This window comes from Staurois parvus, unplaced genomic scaffold, assembly GCF_062004578.1.
Source record: "Staurois parvus isolate SC_StPar_1 unplaced genomic scaffold, SC_StPar_1.0 ptg001437l, whole genome shotgun sequence".
Classification (NCBI taxonomy): Eukaryota; Metazoa; Chordata; class Amphibia; order Anura; family Ranidae; genus Staurois; species Staurois parvus.
In genome coordinates, this window is record NW_028319233.1 from 730,814 (window position 1) to 749,917 (window position 19,104).

Consider the following 19,104-nt stretch of genomic DNA (forward strand, 5'->3'; position numbering starts at 1 on the left):
ACACTGCTGGTGTGTTTAATTTTTTGACATAGGGTGCAGGCAGATTACGGGCCTCACATAGCTGCTGCCAGGCCCCTAATCTGCCATGGGCCCCTATATACCGCCTCCTCATGCTGCTGCCAAGTCCAGAGTCTCTCATGGGTCCCTGTACGGCCTCCCATTGCTGCTGTCTCCATCGCCACACTCTGCTGCCATGTGCCACTTTCAGGTCTCTTCACACTGCTGGTGTGTTAAATTTTTTGACATAGGGTGCAGGCAGATTACGGGCCTCACATAGCTGCTGCCAGGCCCCTAATCTGCCATGGGCCCCTATATACCGCCTCCTCATGCTGCTGCCAAGTCCAGAGTCTCTCATGGGTCCCTGTACGGCCTCCCATTGCTGCTGTCTCCATCGCCACACTCTGCTGCCATGTGCCACTTTCAGGTCTCTTCACACTGCTGGTGTGTTAAATTTTTTGACATAGGGTGCAGGCAGATTACGGGCCTCACATAGCTGCTGCCAGGCCCCTAATCTGCCATGGGCCCCTATATACCGCCTCCTCATGCTGCTGCCAAGTCTAGAGTCTCTCATGGGTCCCTGTACGGCCTCCCATTGCTGCTGTCTCCATCGCCACACTCTGCTGCCATGTGCCACTTTCAGGTCTCTTCACACTGCTGGTGTGTTAAATTTTTTGACATAGGGTGCAGGCAGATTACGGGCCTCACATAGCTGCTGCCAGGCCCCTAATCTGCCATGGGCCCCTATATACCGCCTCCTCATGCTGCTGCCAAGTCTAGAGTCTGTCATGGGTCCCTGTACGGCCTCCCATTGCTGCTGTCTCCATCGCCACACTCTGCCATGTGCCACTTTCAGGTCTCTTCACACTGCTGGTGTGTTAAATTTTTTGACATAGGGTGCAGGCAGATTACGGGCCTCACATAGCTGCTGCCAGGCCCCTAATCTGCCATGGGCCCCTATATACCGCCTCCTCATGCTGCTGCCAAGTCTAGAGTCTCTCATGGGTCCCTGTACGGCCTCCCATTGCTGCTGTCTCCATCGCCACACTCTGCTGCCATGTGCCACTTTCAGGTCTCTTCACACTGCTGGTGTGTTTAATTTTTTGACATAGGGTGCTGGCAGATTACGGGCCTCCCATTGCTGCTGCCAGACATGTAATCTGCCATGGGCCCCCGTACCGACTCCTCATGCTGTGACGTTGCAACAAGGTGTAATTCAACCCTACATATGTTAGACCGCCTTTACGAACAGCTAAAGGCCATCACAGATTTCCTGATGTTAAAAGCGGATAAAGGTACTCCCTGCGTAACTTAGATGTCAGCCATTGTCAGCTCATGTGTGACACCTGCGCTTGCTCAGGCCCTTTGAGGAGGCCACGCTATTCGTGAGTCGGCAGGACTATGGGATGAATGAGGTCAAATCGGCCATGGGCCCCCGTACCGCCTGTTCACGCTGATGCTGGTCCCACAGTGTGACCTGGGTCCCTGTACGGCCTCCCATTGCTTCCACTCTGCCATGTGCCACTTTGAAATCTCCTCACACTCCTGCGGTTGTCCATTTTGTCATAGGTTGCTGGCAGATTACAGGCCTTCCATAGGTGCCACCAAGCCCCATATCGGCCATGGGCCCCCGTACCGCCTGGTCACGCTGCTGCTGGGCCCACAGTGTGACCTGGGTCCCTGTACCGCCTCCCATTGCTCCCACTCTGCCATGTGCCACTTTCAGGTCTCCTCACGCTCCTGCTGGTTTCCATTTTGTCATAGGTTGCTGTATGGCCTCCCATTGCTGCTGCCTCCACCGCCACACTGTGGCTCCAAACACTGGTTTTGGCCCCGTGACTGGCCAAAGGAGTGAAGTGTGCAGTGATTCTAAGATCGACGGCACTCATCTGCATGTCATACTGACAGACAGTATTATTTCTCTTCCCCAGCAGACTCCAAGGGCATTTAAATTAAAGGTACAGTGTTCTGCACTAATATTAAGTCTCTCTGAAGCCTAGAAACACCCTTTTTTAAGTTAAATTCACAGCGAATTTATTCGACTCGAATCGAATATTGTCCACGAATTCGCCGAATCAGTCGAATCGAATTTTTCATTTCTTCGCTCATCTCTAGTCACAGCTAATCACATGCATATGTCATGTGATTAGCTGTGGCCAAATCACAGCTAAGCACAAAAAAAAAAAAAAACCCTTAATGAATCGATTTCTTTCAGGTAAATGCTTGCTTATAGCAAAGTAATTCTTTGTTATAAGCAAATTGTGTAAAAAAAAAAAACAAAAAAAACAAAAAACTGATCACTTCCCCAAAGTAGTACAATGTTACTATGGTAACATTGTACTACTTTGGACATAGTGAAAGATGAAAATAAAATCTTAAAAAAAAGAAAAAAAATGTAATAAAAAATTTAAAATAAAAAAAATATATATATATATATTTTTTTTTCACACTGTCACCAGTCAGTGTCCCTGATCACCGCCATGCCAGTTATATGATGACGCTGTACTGCACTGGTGACAGTATGTAAAAAAAAATAGTGAAAATAATTTTTTTTTTCCCGAAAAATTATGACAAAAAAAATACAACTTCAAAAAACTCGCCATTCCTCTTATGAAGTACGTCGGACTGTCTACTTTGCAAAAAGGGGTAATTTGGGGGATTTCTGTACTGTTCTGACATTTGGGGGATATCTGTACTGTTCTGACATTTTGGGGATATCTGTACTGTCCTGACATTTGGGGGATATCTGTACTGTTCTGACATTTGGGGGATATCTGTACTGTTCTGACATTTGGGGGATATCTGTACTGTCCTGACATTTGGGGGGATATCTGTACTGTTCTGACATTTGGGGGATATCTGTACTGTCCTGACATTTGGGGGATATCTGTACTGTCCTGACATTTGGGGGGATATCTGTACTGTCCTGACATTTGGGGGATATCTGTACTGTCCTGACATTTGGGGGGATATCTGTACTGTTCTGACATTGGGGGGATATCTGTACTGTTCTGACATTTGGGGGATATCTGTACTGTCCTGACATTTGGGGGATATCTGTACTGTTCTTACATTTGGGGGATATCTGTCCTGTTCTGACATTTGGGGGATATCTGTACTGTCCTGACATTTGGGGGATATCTGTCCTGTTCTGACATTTGGGGGATATCTGTCCTGTTCTGACATTTGGGGGATATCTGTACTGTTCTGACATTTGGGGGATATCTGTACCGTCCTGACATTTGGGGGATATCTGTACTGTTCTGACATTCTTGGACCTCAAGAAATTAGATTGGCTGTCAGTACTTCAGGATTGATCAATATTCAGATCTATACCATAGTTTGTGAACTCTATAACTTTCCTACAAACTAAATAATACATCCTAATCTGGGTTATTTTCACCAAAGACATGTAGCAGAATACATCTCGGCCTAAATTTATGAAGAACAATTATTTATTTGCAAACTTTTATAACAGAAACAAAGAAAGGCGTGTTTTTTTTTTCAAAATTTTCGTGCTTTTTTGTTAATTTAGCAAAAAATAAAATCCCCAGCGGTGATTAAATACCACGAAAAGAAAGCTCTAGTTGTGTGAAGAAAATGATAAAATTTTAGTTTGGGTACAATGTTGTATGACCGCGCAATTGTCATTCAAAGTGTGAGAGCGCTGAAACCTGAAAAATGGCCTGGACAGGAAGGGGGTACAATTGCCCGGTATTGAAATGGTTAATAGCTGCCCTGGTTTCAACGAATCCAGAAGACGTTGTGCATCCTCATGAATGGTACTTCTGTCTACTTACCACAACAGGCCAGTGAGATGAGGCTGATGGCCTGGCAGAGCAGGGAGACACATTTAATGGACATACAAGCAGAATTCATCCACCTCCTGTAGTCTTTACCTAAAAAGGTAAAAAACATGTTATCTAAAAATATGGACACGGGACACTTCTGAGCGATGGAAACTGACTGCTGGAAAACGTAGATTAAAAAACGTCTGTTTAGCCGCGTTTATGCACATTTTTTAAAGATAAGCACAGGAGAACCTCCCAAATGCCCAGAATACACTGAAAAGTGGTAAATTATGAACTATTTCAGACTGTTTCAGAGAAATACAGAGAGTAGAAGCAGAGACAGCAGTATGTGTTGAGATTAGCTGAGGTGTGAGTTGCTCATTAACATTTCTTTTGTTTCCAAGGGTGGGAAAGGTGTCTGGTGGAGGGAGTCATTAAGGTCAGGGGGGTTCTTCATGAGGAATCTGAGGTGTGAATGGTCATTAACATATCTTTTGTTTCCAAGGGTGGGAGAGGTCAGAGGTGTGAATGGTCATTAACATATCTTTTGTTTCCAAGGGTGGGAGAGGTCAGAGGTGTGAATGGTCATTAACATATCTTTTGTTTCCAAGGGTGGGAGAGGTCTGAGGTGTGAATGGTCATTAACATTTCTTTTGTTTCCAAGGGTGGGAAAGGTGCCTGGTGGAGGGAGTCATTAAGGTCAGGGGGGTTCTTCATGAGGAATCTGAGGTGTGAATGGTCATTAACATATCTTTTGTTTCCAAGGGTGGGGGAGGTCTGAGGTGTGAATGGTCATTAACATATCTTTTGTTTCCAAGGGTGGGAGAGGTCTGAGGTGTGAATTGGTCATTAACATATCTTTTGTTTCCAAGGGCGGGAGAGGTCAGAGGTGTGAATTGGTCATTAACATATCTTGTGTTTCCAAGGGTGGGAGAGGTCTGAGGTGTGAATGGGGATTACAATGTGTGACAAGCTTGGTAGGAACATCCTGTGTTCAGTGTTTTGTCCATCTGAGTACCTTGAAAACGCTTCCCATGCATTTTTCATGATGAAAAAAGGCTCTGGACAGCATTGGGAACCGGAAGAGTTAAAAAAAATTTCAAACGCTTATAAACGCGATTTGCTGTGTTTAGCCGCATTTACAAGTGTTTTGCATTTGAAACTCTGATAAAATCGACTGATGAATGCAAGTTTTCTACGTTCAAAGAAACAACTGTAAACTCAACTTCCTGTGAACGACTTGAAACGACGATGTGTACACGAACACATAGGAAAACATTAGGGAGAGTTCAGGGGCTGCTGAAAAAAACGCTGAACAGCTCCTAAACGCGAGTTTATCAGCTGCAGTGTACATGAGCCCCAATTCTAGCGTGACATATTATACAAAATACCGTGACTATAAAACGATTAATCTTCATGCACACGGGATGTTTTTACAGCGGCTGTTTTTGGCTTTTGGAGTTTTTTTCTACAGCCAGTAGCCCCCTAGCATGTTATCCTATGTGTCCATACACACACAGACTGGAATCAACGTTTTCTAGCTAGGATGTTTTTCTGGCTGGGATGTTTTTCTGGCTGTTAATAAAACCCAGGACTAGTGGGCTTCTAGAGGAGTTTTTTTAGCTGTACAAATGCGGCAAAATGCTGCAAACCGCCATTTTTGGACTTATTTGACCCCCAAAAATTATGGGTGGTAAAAAAAAAGTTAAAAAACGCTAAAAACGAAAAAGTGGGAAAACGCAGCTAAACAGTGGTAAATGCTAATGCAAAAATGCTAAAAAAAAGCTGAAAAACGCACGTTTTTAATGTCTTTACACAGCTAATATTACCAACGTTATCAAAACATCCCGTGTGATTGAGGATGTTTTTACAGCGGCTGTTTTTGGCGTGTTTTTTTCTACAGCCAGTAACCCCCCAGCATGTTATCCTAGGTGTCCATACACACAGAGACTGGAATCAACGTTTTTTGGCTGGAAAAAAAAACAGAACTAGTGGGCTGCTAGAGGAGTTTGTTAGCTGTAAAACGCTGCAAACTGGCGTTTTTGGACTTTTTTTGACCAAAAAAAAAATTAAAAAGAAAGCTAAAAAAACCCCGCAAACACGGTAAAACGCCATCCATGCACGCACAGACTGTGATCAATTTTTGGCTGGGAACAAAACCAGAACTAGTGGGTTTCTATTATTTTTTTTAGGTGTAAAACACAGCAAACTGGCGTTGTTTGGACTTTTTGACCAAAAATGACAGTTTTTGGGGGAAAAAAAACGCAAATACGCCATCCATGCATATAGACTGTAATCAACTTTTTTGCCAGGGACATTTTTTTGCTGGAAAAAAACCCAGGACTAGTGTGTTTCTTGGAGGAGTTTTTTAGCTGTAAAAATGCTCTAACCCTGAAAAACACAGTAAAACGCCGCAAACTGGCATTTGTGGATTTTTTTTTACCAAAAAAAAACAGCTAAACGCAAACTCAGAACTAGTGGGTTTCTAGAAGAGTTTTTTAGCTGTAAAATGCCTCAAACTGGCGTTTTTGGACTTTTTTTGACCAAAAAAAATAATTACAAAAAGCTAAAAAAAAACGCAGACATGGTAAAACGCCATCCATGCACGCACAGACTGTAATCAACATTTTTTGGCTGGGAAAAAAACCAGAACTAGTGGGTTTCTAGAGGAGTTTTTTAGCTGTAAAACCGCAAACCGGTATTTTTGGACTTTTTTTGACCTAAAAAAAGCAAATGCAGTAAAAAGCCATCCATGCACACAGACTGTAATCCATGTTTTTTTTTGGCAGGGATGTTTTTTGGCTGGAAAAAAACCCAGGACTAGTGAGTTTCTAGAGGAGTTTAGCTGTAAAAATGCTCTAACGCTGAAAAACACAGTAAAACGCCACAAACCGGAGTTTTTGCATTTTTTTGACCAAAAAAAAACACTAAACGCAAATGTGGTAACTCGCCATTCATGCACACATAGACTGTAATCAACCCTTTTTTTTGCTGAAAAAAACCCTGAACTAGTGGATTTCTAGATGAGCTTTTAGATGTAAAAACGCTCTAACGCTGAAAAACATAAAAATGTGTCAATCTGGCGTTTTTGGACTTTTTTTGGGTAAAACCCCCTAAACAAAGTGTGTTTTTTAACGTGACTTTACACAGCTAACACTACTAGCATTATTAAAATACCCCGTGTGCGTGGAGCCTTATGCAGGCCATAGACGGGTTGAAAATCGGCCGATTTTTGCACCGTTAGTCAGCCGTTTTTCGGGGTTTTGGCACATTTTTTTTAATCGGTGAAGTTGGAAAAAAATTGGCCGATTTTCCTGGCAATGATGGGCAAATCGGCCGATCTTTTTACCAATAAAAAATCTGCACATGAGTTGTGACCTGCAAGAAGAAAGAAGAAGAACAAGAAGACGAATTCCATTCCGCTATTATATTTGACATGAAAAAGTCTTGCGGTTACAACATTGTATCCATTTGTATCCAAATAAAAACATCTTTCTCCGAAATGGATACAAATAGATACATTGTTGCAACCGCAAGACTTTTTCATGTCAAATATAATAGTGGAGCTCTCTGCAGGGACAGAAGTAATTAAATGCCGGCCGTAGACGGGACGAAAATCGGGCCATTTTTTTTACCGTTGGTGGTAACAGCGGCCGATCGAACGACCAATTTTTTTTTTAACCGCTTGCCGCCCTGCCACTGTGTATATACGTGTGCAGGGCGGCAGTGGAGCGCAAAAGCACGTTTTAAAACGTGCTCCACGCTCCCGACACATTCGCGGGTAGGGGGCGCGCACGCTCCTGCCGACCCGCGGGTGATACGATTCGATCCAGGAGGGATTAATCATTAGATTTCAGCCAGTGATTTCTGGCTGAAATCACGTGATCGGTCCCTGTCCTATCCTGTCCTGTGTTGACAGTTACACAGGGCAGGATATGATGTCATTCTTCTCTGCCTGGACACATTCCGTTCCAGACAGAGAAGAAGACATCCAAACAGTGAGTAAAACACTACACACTGACAGAACACTCTAGGTCACATTTAACCCCCTGATCGCCCCCCCCCCCCAGTTGACCCCTTCACTGCCCTGTCACCAGTGCCACTGATCAGTGAAGTAATTTTTACTGATCAGTGTCGCTGGCGACTTCCGATAGAGTTAGCTCCCCTCCCAGATAGCGCCAGTTTGCCCGCTAATACACCAGTAGTCCCATTTAACCCCATGATCGCCCCCCCCCCCCAGTTAACCCCTTCACTGCCCTGTCACCAGTGTCACTGATCAGTGAACCAATTTTGTATCAGTGTCACTGGCGACTTCCGATAGTGTTAGCGCCCCTCCCAGATAGCGCCAGTTTGCCCGCTAGTGCACCAGAAATCCCATTTAACCCCTTGATCGCCCCCCTCCCCCCCCCAGTTAACCCCTTCACTGCCCTGTCACCAGTGTCATTGATTACAGTGAACAGATTTTTACTGATCACTGTATTAGTGTCACTGGCGACTTCCGATAGTGTTAGTGCCCCTCCTAGATAGCGCCAGTTTGCCCGCTAATGCACAGGATTTTTTTGTTACCAAAAACATGTAGCAGAATACATTTTGGCTTAAATTTATGACTAACTTTGAGTTTACGATATATTTTTTATAGCTGAAAGTAGAAAATATTGTTTTTTTTTTCAAAATTTTCGTAATTTTTTTGATTATAGCGCAAAAAATAAAAAGCGCACAGGTGATCAAATACCACCAAAAGAAAGCTCTATTTGTGTGAAAAAAAGGACGTAAATTTCGTTTGGGTGCAACATTGCACGACCGCGCAATTATCATTTGAATTAGTGCAGCGCCAAACAGCAAAAAAAGGCGTGGTCATTAAGGGGGGTAAATCCTCAGGAGCTCAAGTGGTTAACGGCCGGATTTTGACCCGTCTATGGCCTGCATAAGTCCTCACCCACACGGGACATTTTGATAACGCTGGTAACGTTAGCTGTGTAAAGTCACGTTAAAAAATTTGAATATTTCATCTTTTTTTAGCGCCTATGCATTAACGGCATTTTGCTGCAATTAGTGGTGTTTTACCACGTTTGCAGTTTTTAGTGTTCTTTTTACAACAAAAAAATAATCCAAACACGCCAGTTTGTGGCATTTTTAGTATTAGAACATTTTTATAGGTAAAAAACCCCTCTAGAAACATGCTAGTTCAGGGTTTTTTTTCCAGTCAAAAAAACGTTGATTACAGTCTTTGTGTGCATGGACGGCGTTTTACTGTGTTTGCGGTTTTTAGCATTTTTTTGGTCTAAAAGACGTCCAAATCGCCGGTTTGCGGCATTTTACTGCGTTTAGAGCATTTGTACAGCTAAAAAAACTCCACCATTCACCATTAGTGCTGGCTTTTTATTCCAGCCAAAAAACTTTGATTACAGTCTATGTGTGCATGGACGGTGTTTTACAGCGGTTGCGTTTTTTTTTTCTTTTACTGTTTTTTGGGTTATTTAGGTTTTTTTTGGTAAAAAAAACATCCAAAAATGCCGGTTTGCGGCGTTTTACTATTTTTTTCAGCGTTAGAGCATTTTTACAGCTAAAAACTGCTCTAGAAATCCACTAGTCCTGGGTTTTTTTTCCAGCCAAAAAACTTTGATTAGTCTATGAGTGCATGGATGGCGGTTTACCGTATTTGTGGGTTTTTTTTTTTACCAAAATAATTTTTTCTTGGTAAAAAAAAAAACATCCAAAAATGCCGCTTTGTGGCATTTTACTGCGTTTTTCAGTGTAAGAGCATTTTTACAGCTAAAAAATTCTAGAAACCCACTAGTTCTGGGTTTTTACTCCAGCCAAAAAAATGTCGATTATAGTCTACGTGTGCATGGACGGTGTTTTCTCGCTTTTTGGGTAATTCAGAGTATTTTTTGTAAAAAAAAAAAGGCCAAAAATGCCAGTTTGCTGTGTTTTACTGCGTTTTTCAGCATTAGAGCGTTTTTACAGCTAAAAAACTCCTCTAGAAGCCCACTAGTCCTGTTTTTTTTCAGCCAAAAAACATTGATTACACTGTATGTTTGCATGGATGGTGTTTTACTGCTTTTTGGGTAATTCAGCGTTTTTTTTGGTTAAACAAAATGTCCAAAAATGTAGGTTTGTGGCGTTTTTCTGCGTTTGAGCGTTTTTACAGCTAAAAAACTCCTCTAGAAACCCACCAGTCCTGGGGTTTTTTTCCAGCCAAAACACATCCCAGCCAGTCAATGCGTGCATGGATGGCATTTTACTGCGTTTTTTTTTTTTGGGGGGTAAAAAAAGTCCAAATATGCAGGTTTGCGGCGTTTTACTGCGTTTTTCAGCATTAGAGCATTTTTACAGCTAAAAAACTCCTCTAGAAGCCCACTAGTTCTGGGTTTTTATTCCAGCCAAAAAAAAGTTGATTACAGTCTACGTGTGCATGGACGGTGTTTTACCGCTTTCTGGGTTTTTCTTAGCTTTTTTTGGTAAAAAAAAAATCCAAAAACACCGGTCTGCGCCACGCCATTTTTCTGCGTTTTTCAGCATTAGAGCCTTTTTACAGCTATAAAACTCCTCTAGCAGCCCACTAGTTCTCGGATTTTTTTTCAAGCTAAAAAAACGTTGATTTCAGTCTGTGTGTGTATGGACAACTAGGATAACATGCTGGGGGGTTTACTGGATGTAGATAAAAATGTCAAAAGCCAAAAACAGCCGCTGTAAAAATGTCCCGTGTGCGTGAGGACATAGCCTTTTAGCCCTCATGCACACGGGATGTTTTTATAAAGCTGGTAATATTAGCTGTGTAAAGTCACCTTAAAAAATGAGTTTTTCAGCTTTTTTTTTAGTGTTTTTGCATTAGTGTTTGGTGGCATTTAGCTGTATTTTCCCACATTTTCATTTATAGCGTTTAACATTATTTTTACCCCCCAAAATTTTTTGGGGGGAGGTTCAAAAAAGTACAAAAACGGCAGTTTGCCGTGTTTTTACAGCTAAAAAAACTCTTCTAGAAGCCCACTAGTTCTGTTTTTTTTTTTCCAGCAAAAAAACATTGATTCCAGTCTGTGTGCATGGACACATAGGATAACTTGCTGGGGGGTTACTGGCTGTAGAAAAAAACATCAAAAGCCAAAAACAGCCGCTGTAAAAATGTCCCGTGTGCGTGAGGACTTAAAGTGACCCTTCACTTGCAGCTGTATCTATAAGGATCTGGTATGGATTTTGGGGGGGAACCCCACACCATTTTTTTTTTTTTTTTTAATTTTGGTGTGGGGCTTCCCTTTAAAATCCATACCAGATCCAAAGGGCTTGGTATGGATGGGAAGAGGGACCCCACCAAGGGACTGACCATTTGGAAACTTGGGCACTGCTTGAGGGCCCAGGGTCAGTAGGGGGCCCCATGAGATGCCCCTGGTACCTTTTTCATAGGTTTTTTTGAGTTTGGGCAAGGACACGGGGGCCCCATGATCCCCTATTGCCCGGGCAATGCCCGAGTTTCCAAATGGTCATTCCGCCCCTGATTGGCATCATAGGTAGACCTCAACTATGAGAGACAAAATGAGAAAACAAATCCAGACAAACACATTGGCTGATCTGGAAAGAAATTATTTGCAAATTATGGTGGAAAATAAGTATTTGGTGAATATGAAAAGTTCATGTCAATACTTTGTTATGTATCCTTTGTTGGCAATGACAGAGGTCAGACGTTTCCTGTAAGTCTTCACAAGGTTGGCACACACTGTTGCTGGTATGTTGGCCCATCCTCCATGCAGATCTCCTCTAGAGCAGTGATGTTTTGGGGCTGTCGCTGGGCAACACGGACTTTCAACTCCCTCCAAAGGTTTTCTATGGGGTTGAGATCTGGAGACTGGCTAGGCCACTCCAGGACCTTGAAATGCTTCTTATGGAGCCACTCCTTCGTTGCCTGGGTGGTATGTTTGGGGTCATTGTCATGTTGGAAGACCCAGCCATGTTTCATCTTCAATGCCCTTGCTGATGGAAGGAGGTTTGCACTCAAAATCTCACGATACATGGCCCCATTCATTCTGTGCTGTACATGGATCAGTCATCCTGGTCCCTTTGCAGAGAAACAGCCCCAAAGCATGATGTTGCCACCCCCATGCTTCACAGTAGGTATGGTGTTCTTTGGATGCAACTCAGCATTCTCTCTCCTCCAAACACGACGAGTTGTGTTTCTACCAAACAGTTCTATTTTGGTTTCATCTGATCATATGCCGTTCTCCCAATCCTCTTCTGGATCATCCAAATGCTCTCTAGCAAACTTCAGACGGGCCCCGGACATGTACTGGCTTAAGCAGGGGGACACGTCTGGCACTGCAGGATCTGAGTCCCTGGCGGCGTAGTGTGTTACTGATGGTAGCCTTTGTTACGTTGGTCCCAGCTCTCTGCAGGTCATTCACTAGGTCCCCCCGTGTGGCCTGGGATTTTTGCTCACCGTTCTTGTGATCATTTTGACCCCACGGGGTGAGATCTTGCGTGGAGCCCCAGATCGAGGGAGATTATCAGTGGTCTTGTATGTCTTCCATTTTCTAATTATTGCTCCCACAGTTGATTTGTTCACACCAAGCTGCTTGCCTATTGCAGATTCAGTCTTCCCAGCCTGGTGCAGGTCTACAATTTTGTTTCTGGTGTCCTTCGACAGCTCTTTGGTCTTCACCATAGTGGAGTTTGGAGTGTGACTGTTTGAGGTTGTGGACAGGTGTCTTTTATACTGATAACAAGTTCAAACAGGTGCCATTGATACAGGTAATGAGTGCAGGACAGAGGAGCCTCTTAAAGAAGAAGGTACAGATCTGTGAGAGCCAGAAATCTTGCTTGTTTGTAGGTGTCCAAATACTTATTTTCCACCATAATTTGTAAATAAATTCTTTCCAGATCAGCCAATGTGATTGTCTGGATTTGTTTTCTCATTTTGTCTCTCATAGTTGAGGTCTACCTATGATGCCAATTACAGGCCTCTCTCATCTTTGTAAGTGGGAGAACTTGCACAATTGGTGGCGGACTAAATACTTTTTTGCCCCCCCTGTAATTACGTGAATCAGTATACCCATGGATATAGTAGGACTTTTGGAACAACTGTGAAACATGGCATAAAAAAAAAGATATGGGGGAAGGGTAAGAAAAGCTCTAGGAGTCAATTGTTCACAAATTAAATTTTAGGATTTAAGCTTAGTGCACACGATCAGAAAATTGTACGGAAAATACAGCTTTCAAAGCGGTAGTACAATAATCTGATCATTCGTACACAGTTTCCAAAATGACTCGAAGGGACAAGCACAAAAATGTTTGCAAGATCGTACAATTTTCATTTAATTAGTACAGTTTTTATCTAAAAATATAAGACATTACATCACTTCCAATTTTTTATCATACAAGAATTTTCATAACTTTGTTAAAATATTCATTTTCAATATGGAGACCAGCATGCAAAAACAAAAAAACAAACAAAAAAAAAGGACAATTCATCTGATATTCTCATTGTGTGTACAGAGCTTAAGGGGGAGGGAGGGTTTTTGATTTTCAAAATGAAGCACGAAAAAAGTTGAAATGCAAAAGTAGTCCTAAAAAAAAAAAAGAAGTATAATGTTCCTCTTACCCAGAAAAGAGATGATAGCCCCCTCATGTATGCAAGAGACAATCTTACCACCATTCATCAATCTGTCAGCTGAAATACAGGAAAGCAGGTTACAGGTTAGTACAATACCTAAAACTATAATGATGTTGAGTCAATTTAATTTTGTTTTAATTGACATAATTATTATTTATTCAAGTTTTAAAGTACTGTTTTATATGACAAAGGATTCCCAGAGTACTTGTGGCTTAGCTAAAGAGACAGAAGCTGTTTTCTTTCAGGCATTCTGTCTCTGATTAAAATCTCCGATGGATCTACATAGAGGGAGGAGTAGAGAAGTGAAGGAGTCTCTATTCTGACTTAATCACGTATAGATTTTATCTTGGATTATTAAGATCTGACAAATGCAGTTTTTTCTCTAGGAGGAGGTAAGGAGCGACTGGAAGAAATGTGAAATGGAGAGAAGGGTGCCACCTGCTGACAGAGAGAAGAATACAAAGCGTTCATAAACGATATTTCATATTCTTGGGCTGTTCACTTGGGGGAGCAGCTTATTAAGGCTGGGTTCACATGTGTGGCAGCTATGATCACCCTCGGAAAAGGTGGATGGCTTTTTTTTTTTAAAGGGAGTAGAGTGCTTCCAGGTATTTAGGAGGCAATATTGCCACCTCCTGAATGCCTGCTTACAAGACCGGCCCAGCAGTCTTGTAAATGGACTGTTCCTGACATCAGTATGCTCAATTCTGGAGGATCGGTGGGTCAGGTAAGTATGCCCACTGCATAGTATACAAAAAAATAAATTAAAAAAATGACGAGTTCTGCTTTAACCTCCCTGGCGGTCTGATTATTTCAGATTTTTGGTGCTGAAAGCGGTACATTTTTTTGCATGGAAATATGTAGTTTTTTTTTATTGTAGGCTGTAATTCTTAGGAATAACTCACTGAAATCTGTCTGAACAAGAGTCTAGTAAACATCCCGGGGAGGATAAAACTTGAAACACGAAATCATAAATTATAATTTAATAAATAATCATAAAAATATAATAATAATATAATAATAAATGTAATTCAATAATATAATCAAACCAAAAACACTGAAATGTGAAATAGAGCGCCAAGTTCGCACATCGCTGAGCAAAGTCACAGAATCGTTTTCAGTGTCTGATGAGGAATTTCCCCCACGAATCATTATCACTCAATTCTGCAAGTGGTTCTGATTTACTATCGCTGTTCTCTAGCCGGTCTAAAACCGCTTTTGACCTAAAGGGACGCTTTTTGGACGCCATGGACGTTTCTCAGTTTCCAGGCAGAAAGAACAGTAAAAATGCAGGCAGGGCGCCGGACAAAGCACTCGGGACAAAATGTATGTGAAATGGGTTGAAACAGCAATGTTTTACTATGTAATAATCATTTTTAAAAAAATGAATTTTTTTAAAAAATTTCAAATTTGCTGCCGGTTCCGGCGCCCGTACGTCCCGACGTCACAGGGACCAGAACACGGAAGCCGGATGCCGGCATCGGCCGGAGGAGATGGCCGGGGACTCTGCAGGGGACACATCGCGGGAGCGAAGGACAAGGTAAGCGCTGCAGGGACTCCCTATGCAATGCTGCATGGTAAGCCCGAGTGTAGCTCGGGGTTACCGCTTTTGGTACTGAAACTTTACCCCGAGCTACACTCGGGAATACCACCAGGGAGGTTAATCAACCTTAATTAACCCCTTCTTCCCCTTAGCCTTTATTTTTCTGATGCATTTTTTTATCTATTTTTTTCCATTTATATTTATTTTTTGTCATTTTCATTTGTTTTTATATAATAATATGGACCCCTGCACCACTCACAGAAGAAAAAAAACACAGGTAGCTACCATTCCTAATGGAAATCCCATTAATTAAAAATAATCTATGCATAAACAGAACAGCGCTGCACACTAATATATCCAGTAGCTAATCCATAACTCAAAAGATAAAATATATTAAAAACGTCCCCCTAGATTTAAAATGTGATGTACATAAAAAAAACTGATGTACATAGAACAAACCCTACTTATGCCCACTTATGGGTGAGTATGCCCACTGCATGGTATAAAAAAATAAAAAAAATGACCAGAGCTCTGCTTTAATCAACCTTAATTAACCCCTTCAGCTTATATTTTCTGATGCATTTTTTAAATCTATTTTTTCCATTTAATTTCTTTTTTGTCATTTTCATTTGTTTTTATACAATATGGACCCCTGCACCACTCACAGAAAAAAAAAACACAGGTTGCTGCCATTCTTAATGGAAATCCCATTAATTAAAAATAATCTGTGCATGCAGAACAGCGCTGCACACTAATATATCCAGTACCTAATCCATAACTCAAAAGACAAAATATATATTAAAAATGTCTGCCTATATTTAAAAAGTGATGTACATACTGTAAAATAAAATGATGTACATAGAACAAACCCTACTTATTCCCACTTATGAGTGAGTATGCCCACTGCATGGTATAAAAAAATTAATAAATTAAATTAATTAAAAAAAAAAAGACCAGAATTCTGCTTTAATCAACCTTAATTAACTCCTTCTTCCCCTTAACTCATATTTTTCTGATGCATTTTTTTTAATCTATTTTTTTCCATTTATATTTATTTTTTTGTCATTTTTATTTGTTTTTATATGGACTCCTACATAGAAAAACCGAAACCCCCCCCCAACAAAACTAAACAGGTAGCTGCCGTTCCTAATAGAAATCCCATTAATTAAAAATAATCTGTGCGTATAGAACAGCGCTGCACACTAATATCTACAGTACCTAATCCATAACTCAAAAGATAAAGTATATATTAAAAACATCCCCCTATATTAAAAATGTGGAAAAAACTGATGTACGTATAACAAACCCTACGTATGCCTCTGACTCACATACAATATAATATGTGACTAATTTTCCTTCTCATCACATATAAAATGTATAAAACAATATTATTAATGATCAAAGGGATTAGTACAATCAGATAAATGAATGAATCGCTTCCACTCCCAGAGGATGTCAAGTGACGGAACGCGTTGGGCAGAGCCAGGAGGTGACGTCACTGCGCACGGCGGTGTTGTCTCACGGTGGTCGTTCTTATACGGCTGGAGATAACCGTACTTACCATACAAGAGTTGAAGTGATTAAAGCGTGATTGACCAAACTCACCCAAGATGATGAATCCAAGGCAGATAATCGGATCCAGTGAGAAGCCAAGAGCGAGGAGCCCCGAGGTACATTCATTAGAGATGTATTCCTCAGAAGTGACTGTAACAGCTAGGTGAAAGAAAGTCACATGCTTTAATCATCGCAACGACTTTTTATTTTCAGGGCAAATTGGAATTTCATTTGGTGGTGAATGGTAACGGATTTTTTTTGAGCCTTGGTACACGTATGTGCGGGGCCAGTTTGCAGTGCGATTTCAAGCCCCTTCCGGTATGACTTCGTTCAGCGGTTCAGGAGCGAATTGGTAAAGTGTGTCACAATGGAAATCGTACCTGAACCGGGCTGAAAATTGTTCTGGACTCTTTTTGAAATCACACTGGTGAACTGGCTCCATAGAAAAACCTTGGTTCACATGTCATGAGAATTGGACGTGGTTCAAAACATACACTATACCTGCCAAAAGTATTGGTCGGCCGGCCTTTCCACGCACATGAACTTTAATGGCATCTCAGTCTTGGTCCAAAGGGTTCAATATTGCGTTGGCCCCGCCCTTTGCAGCTATAACAGCTTCAACTCTTCTGGGAAGACCATCCACAAGGTTTAGGAGGGTGTCTATGGGAAGGTTGGACCATTCTTCCAGAAGCACATTTGTCAGGTCAGGCACTGATGTCGGGGGAGGAGGCCTGGCTCGCAGTTTCGCTCTAATTCATCCCAAAGGTGTTCTATGGGGTTGAGGTCAGGACTCTGTGCAGGCCGGTCAAGTTCCTCCACCCCAAACTAGCTTCTCCATGTCTTTATGGACCTTGCTTTGTGCACTGGTGGACAGTCATGTTGGAACAGGAAGGGGCCATCCTCAAACTCTTCCCACAAAGTTGGGAGCATGAAATTGACCAAAATGTCTGGTATGCTGACACCTTAAGAGTTCCCTTCACTGGAACTAGGGGGCCAAGCCCAACTTCTGAAAAACAACCCCACACCACAATCCCCCCTCCACCAAACGTTACACTTGGCACAATGCAGTCAGGCAAGTACTGTTCTCCTGGCAACAGCCAAACCCAGACACATCCATCGGATTGCCAGACAGAGAAGCATGATTGGTCACTCCAGAGAACACATCTCCACTGCTCTAGACTCCAGTGGTGGCGTGCTTTACACCACAGCATCCAACGCTTTGCATTGCATTTGGTGATGTAAGGCTTGGATGCAGCTGCTCGGCCATGGAAACCCATTCCATGAAGCTCTCTACGCACTGTTGTTGGGCTCATCTGAAGGCCACACCAAGTTTGGAGGTCTTTAGCTATTGACTCTGCAGACAGTTGGCGACTTCTGTGCACTGTGCGCTTCAGCATGCGCTGACCCCGCTCTGTCATGTGACGTGGCCTACCACTTGGTGGCTGAGTTGCTGTTGTTCCCAGTTACTTCCACTTTGTTATAATCCCACTATCAGTTGAGCGTGGAATATTCAGTAGCCAGGAAATGTCATGGATGGACTTATTGCACAGGTGACCACCTATCACGGGACCACGCTTGGAGTCACTGAGCTCCTGAGAGCGACCCATTCTTTCACCAATGTTTGTAGAAGCCGTCTGCATGCCTAGGGGCTTGATTGTATACACCTGTGTCCATGGAGGGGATTGGAACACCTGAATCACATGATTGGGAGGGGATTGGAACACCTGAATCACATGATTGGGAGGGGATTGGAACACCTGAATCACATGATTGGGAGGGCGGGGACAATACTTTTGGCAATATAGTGTATATATACATTTTTTAAATGATTATTTATTTTTTTACATTTATTTTATTTTTAGGTATTTAAAATATATATCCTGAGATTACATATACAATGTGCCCTCATTTCAGCTCCAAATCCTAAAATTGTTTATGTACAGTAAAACTTACCAGGGATGAGGACTTTGAAATCCTCCGAAACTGTCCGCTTAAAGTTAGTGAATGTGAAATTATGAGCGTCCTCCTTTGAGAAACTCTTAATTATGAATGTGCAGGTCTTACGGTCATACTGCAGGCGCTCCTTATATTTCCTAAAACCCTGTAGTACATGATCATGGTAGTTGCCGATATGAGTTTCTCCGGTATGAACATCAATAATCGGTTCCTCGCATAATTGCACCAGTGGAAGGTGAAGATCGGACCCGTAGCGGCCATACACAGTCCTCGATGAATCTGCATCACCTGGAGAACAAATTAAAAGGCAATTACAGAAGACATCATTGTATGTCAGACAGAAGCCAACTATATGTAGACTAAAGTAGATGTAAACCTGAACTAGAGGGTGTATCATATCTTGAAGCGCTGTGTATCACAGAATTCTTAATCTGAACTCCAGATAGATATAAAAGACACAAAGTAATGCAGCTGTGTAATCATTAATACATCATTAAGTGCAAAATATCAGCCTCTTACTCAGCAATAAAGAGGTAAAGTGTTCCTGAACCCACAACAGTACAATCAGTCTGTAGATGCAGGAAAGCATGCTTGTTATATCACTGTGGAACCTAAGGGGTTAATACTCTGCATTGTGTAAAAAGGCCGTTTGATCCTGTCTT

At 42.0% G+C, this 19,104-nt stretch overlaps 1 protein-coding gene across 3 annotated transcripts in view; it reads right to left on the reverse strand.

The window, feature by feature from the left end:
* LOC149435972 (uncharacterized) overlaps positions 1-18,865 on the reverse strand; it is a 67,512-nt gene extending 48,647 nt beyond the window's left edge. For all 3 annotated transcript variants that reach the window (XM_089662211.1, XM_089662210.1, XM_089662209.1), the window contains exons 1-4: positions 18,440-18,865; positions 16,538-16,645; positions 13,378-13,446; positions 3,798-3,896 (exon numbers count right to left, since the gene is read on the reverse strand). In XM_089662211.1, coding sequence (XP_089518337.1) covers positions 3,798-3,896; positions 13,378-13,446; positions 16,538-16,645; positions 18,440-18,839 — 676 coding nt within the window. In that variant the 5' untranslated portion in view covers positions 18,840-18,865. The remainder of the gene's footprint in view (positions 1-3,797; positions 3,897-13,377; positions 13,447-16,537; positions 16,646-18,439) is intronic.
* Positions 18,866-19,104: the final 239 nt, after the last annotated feature.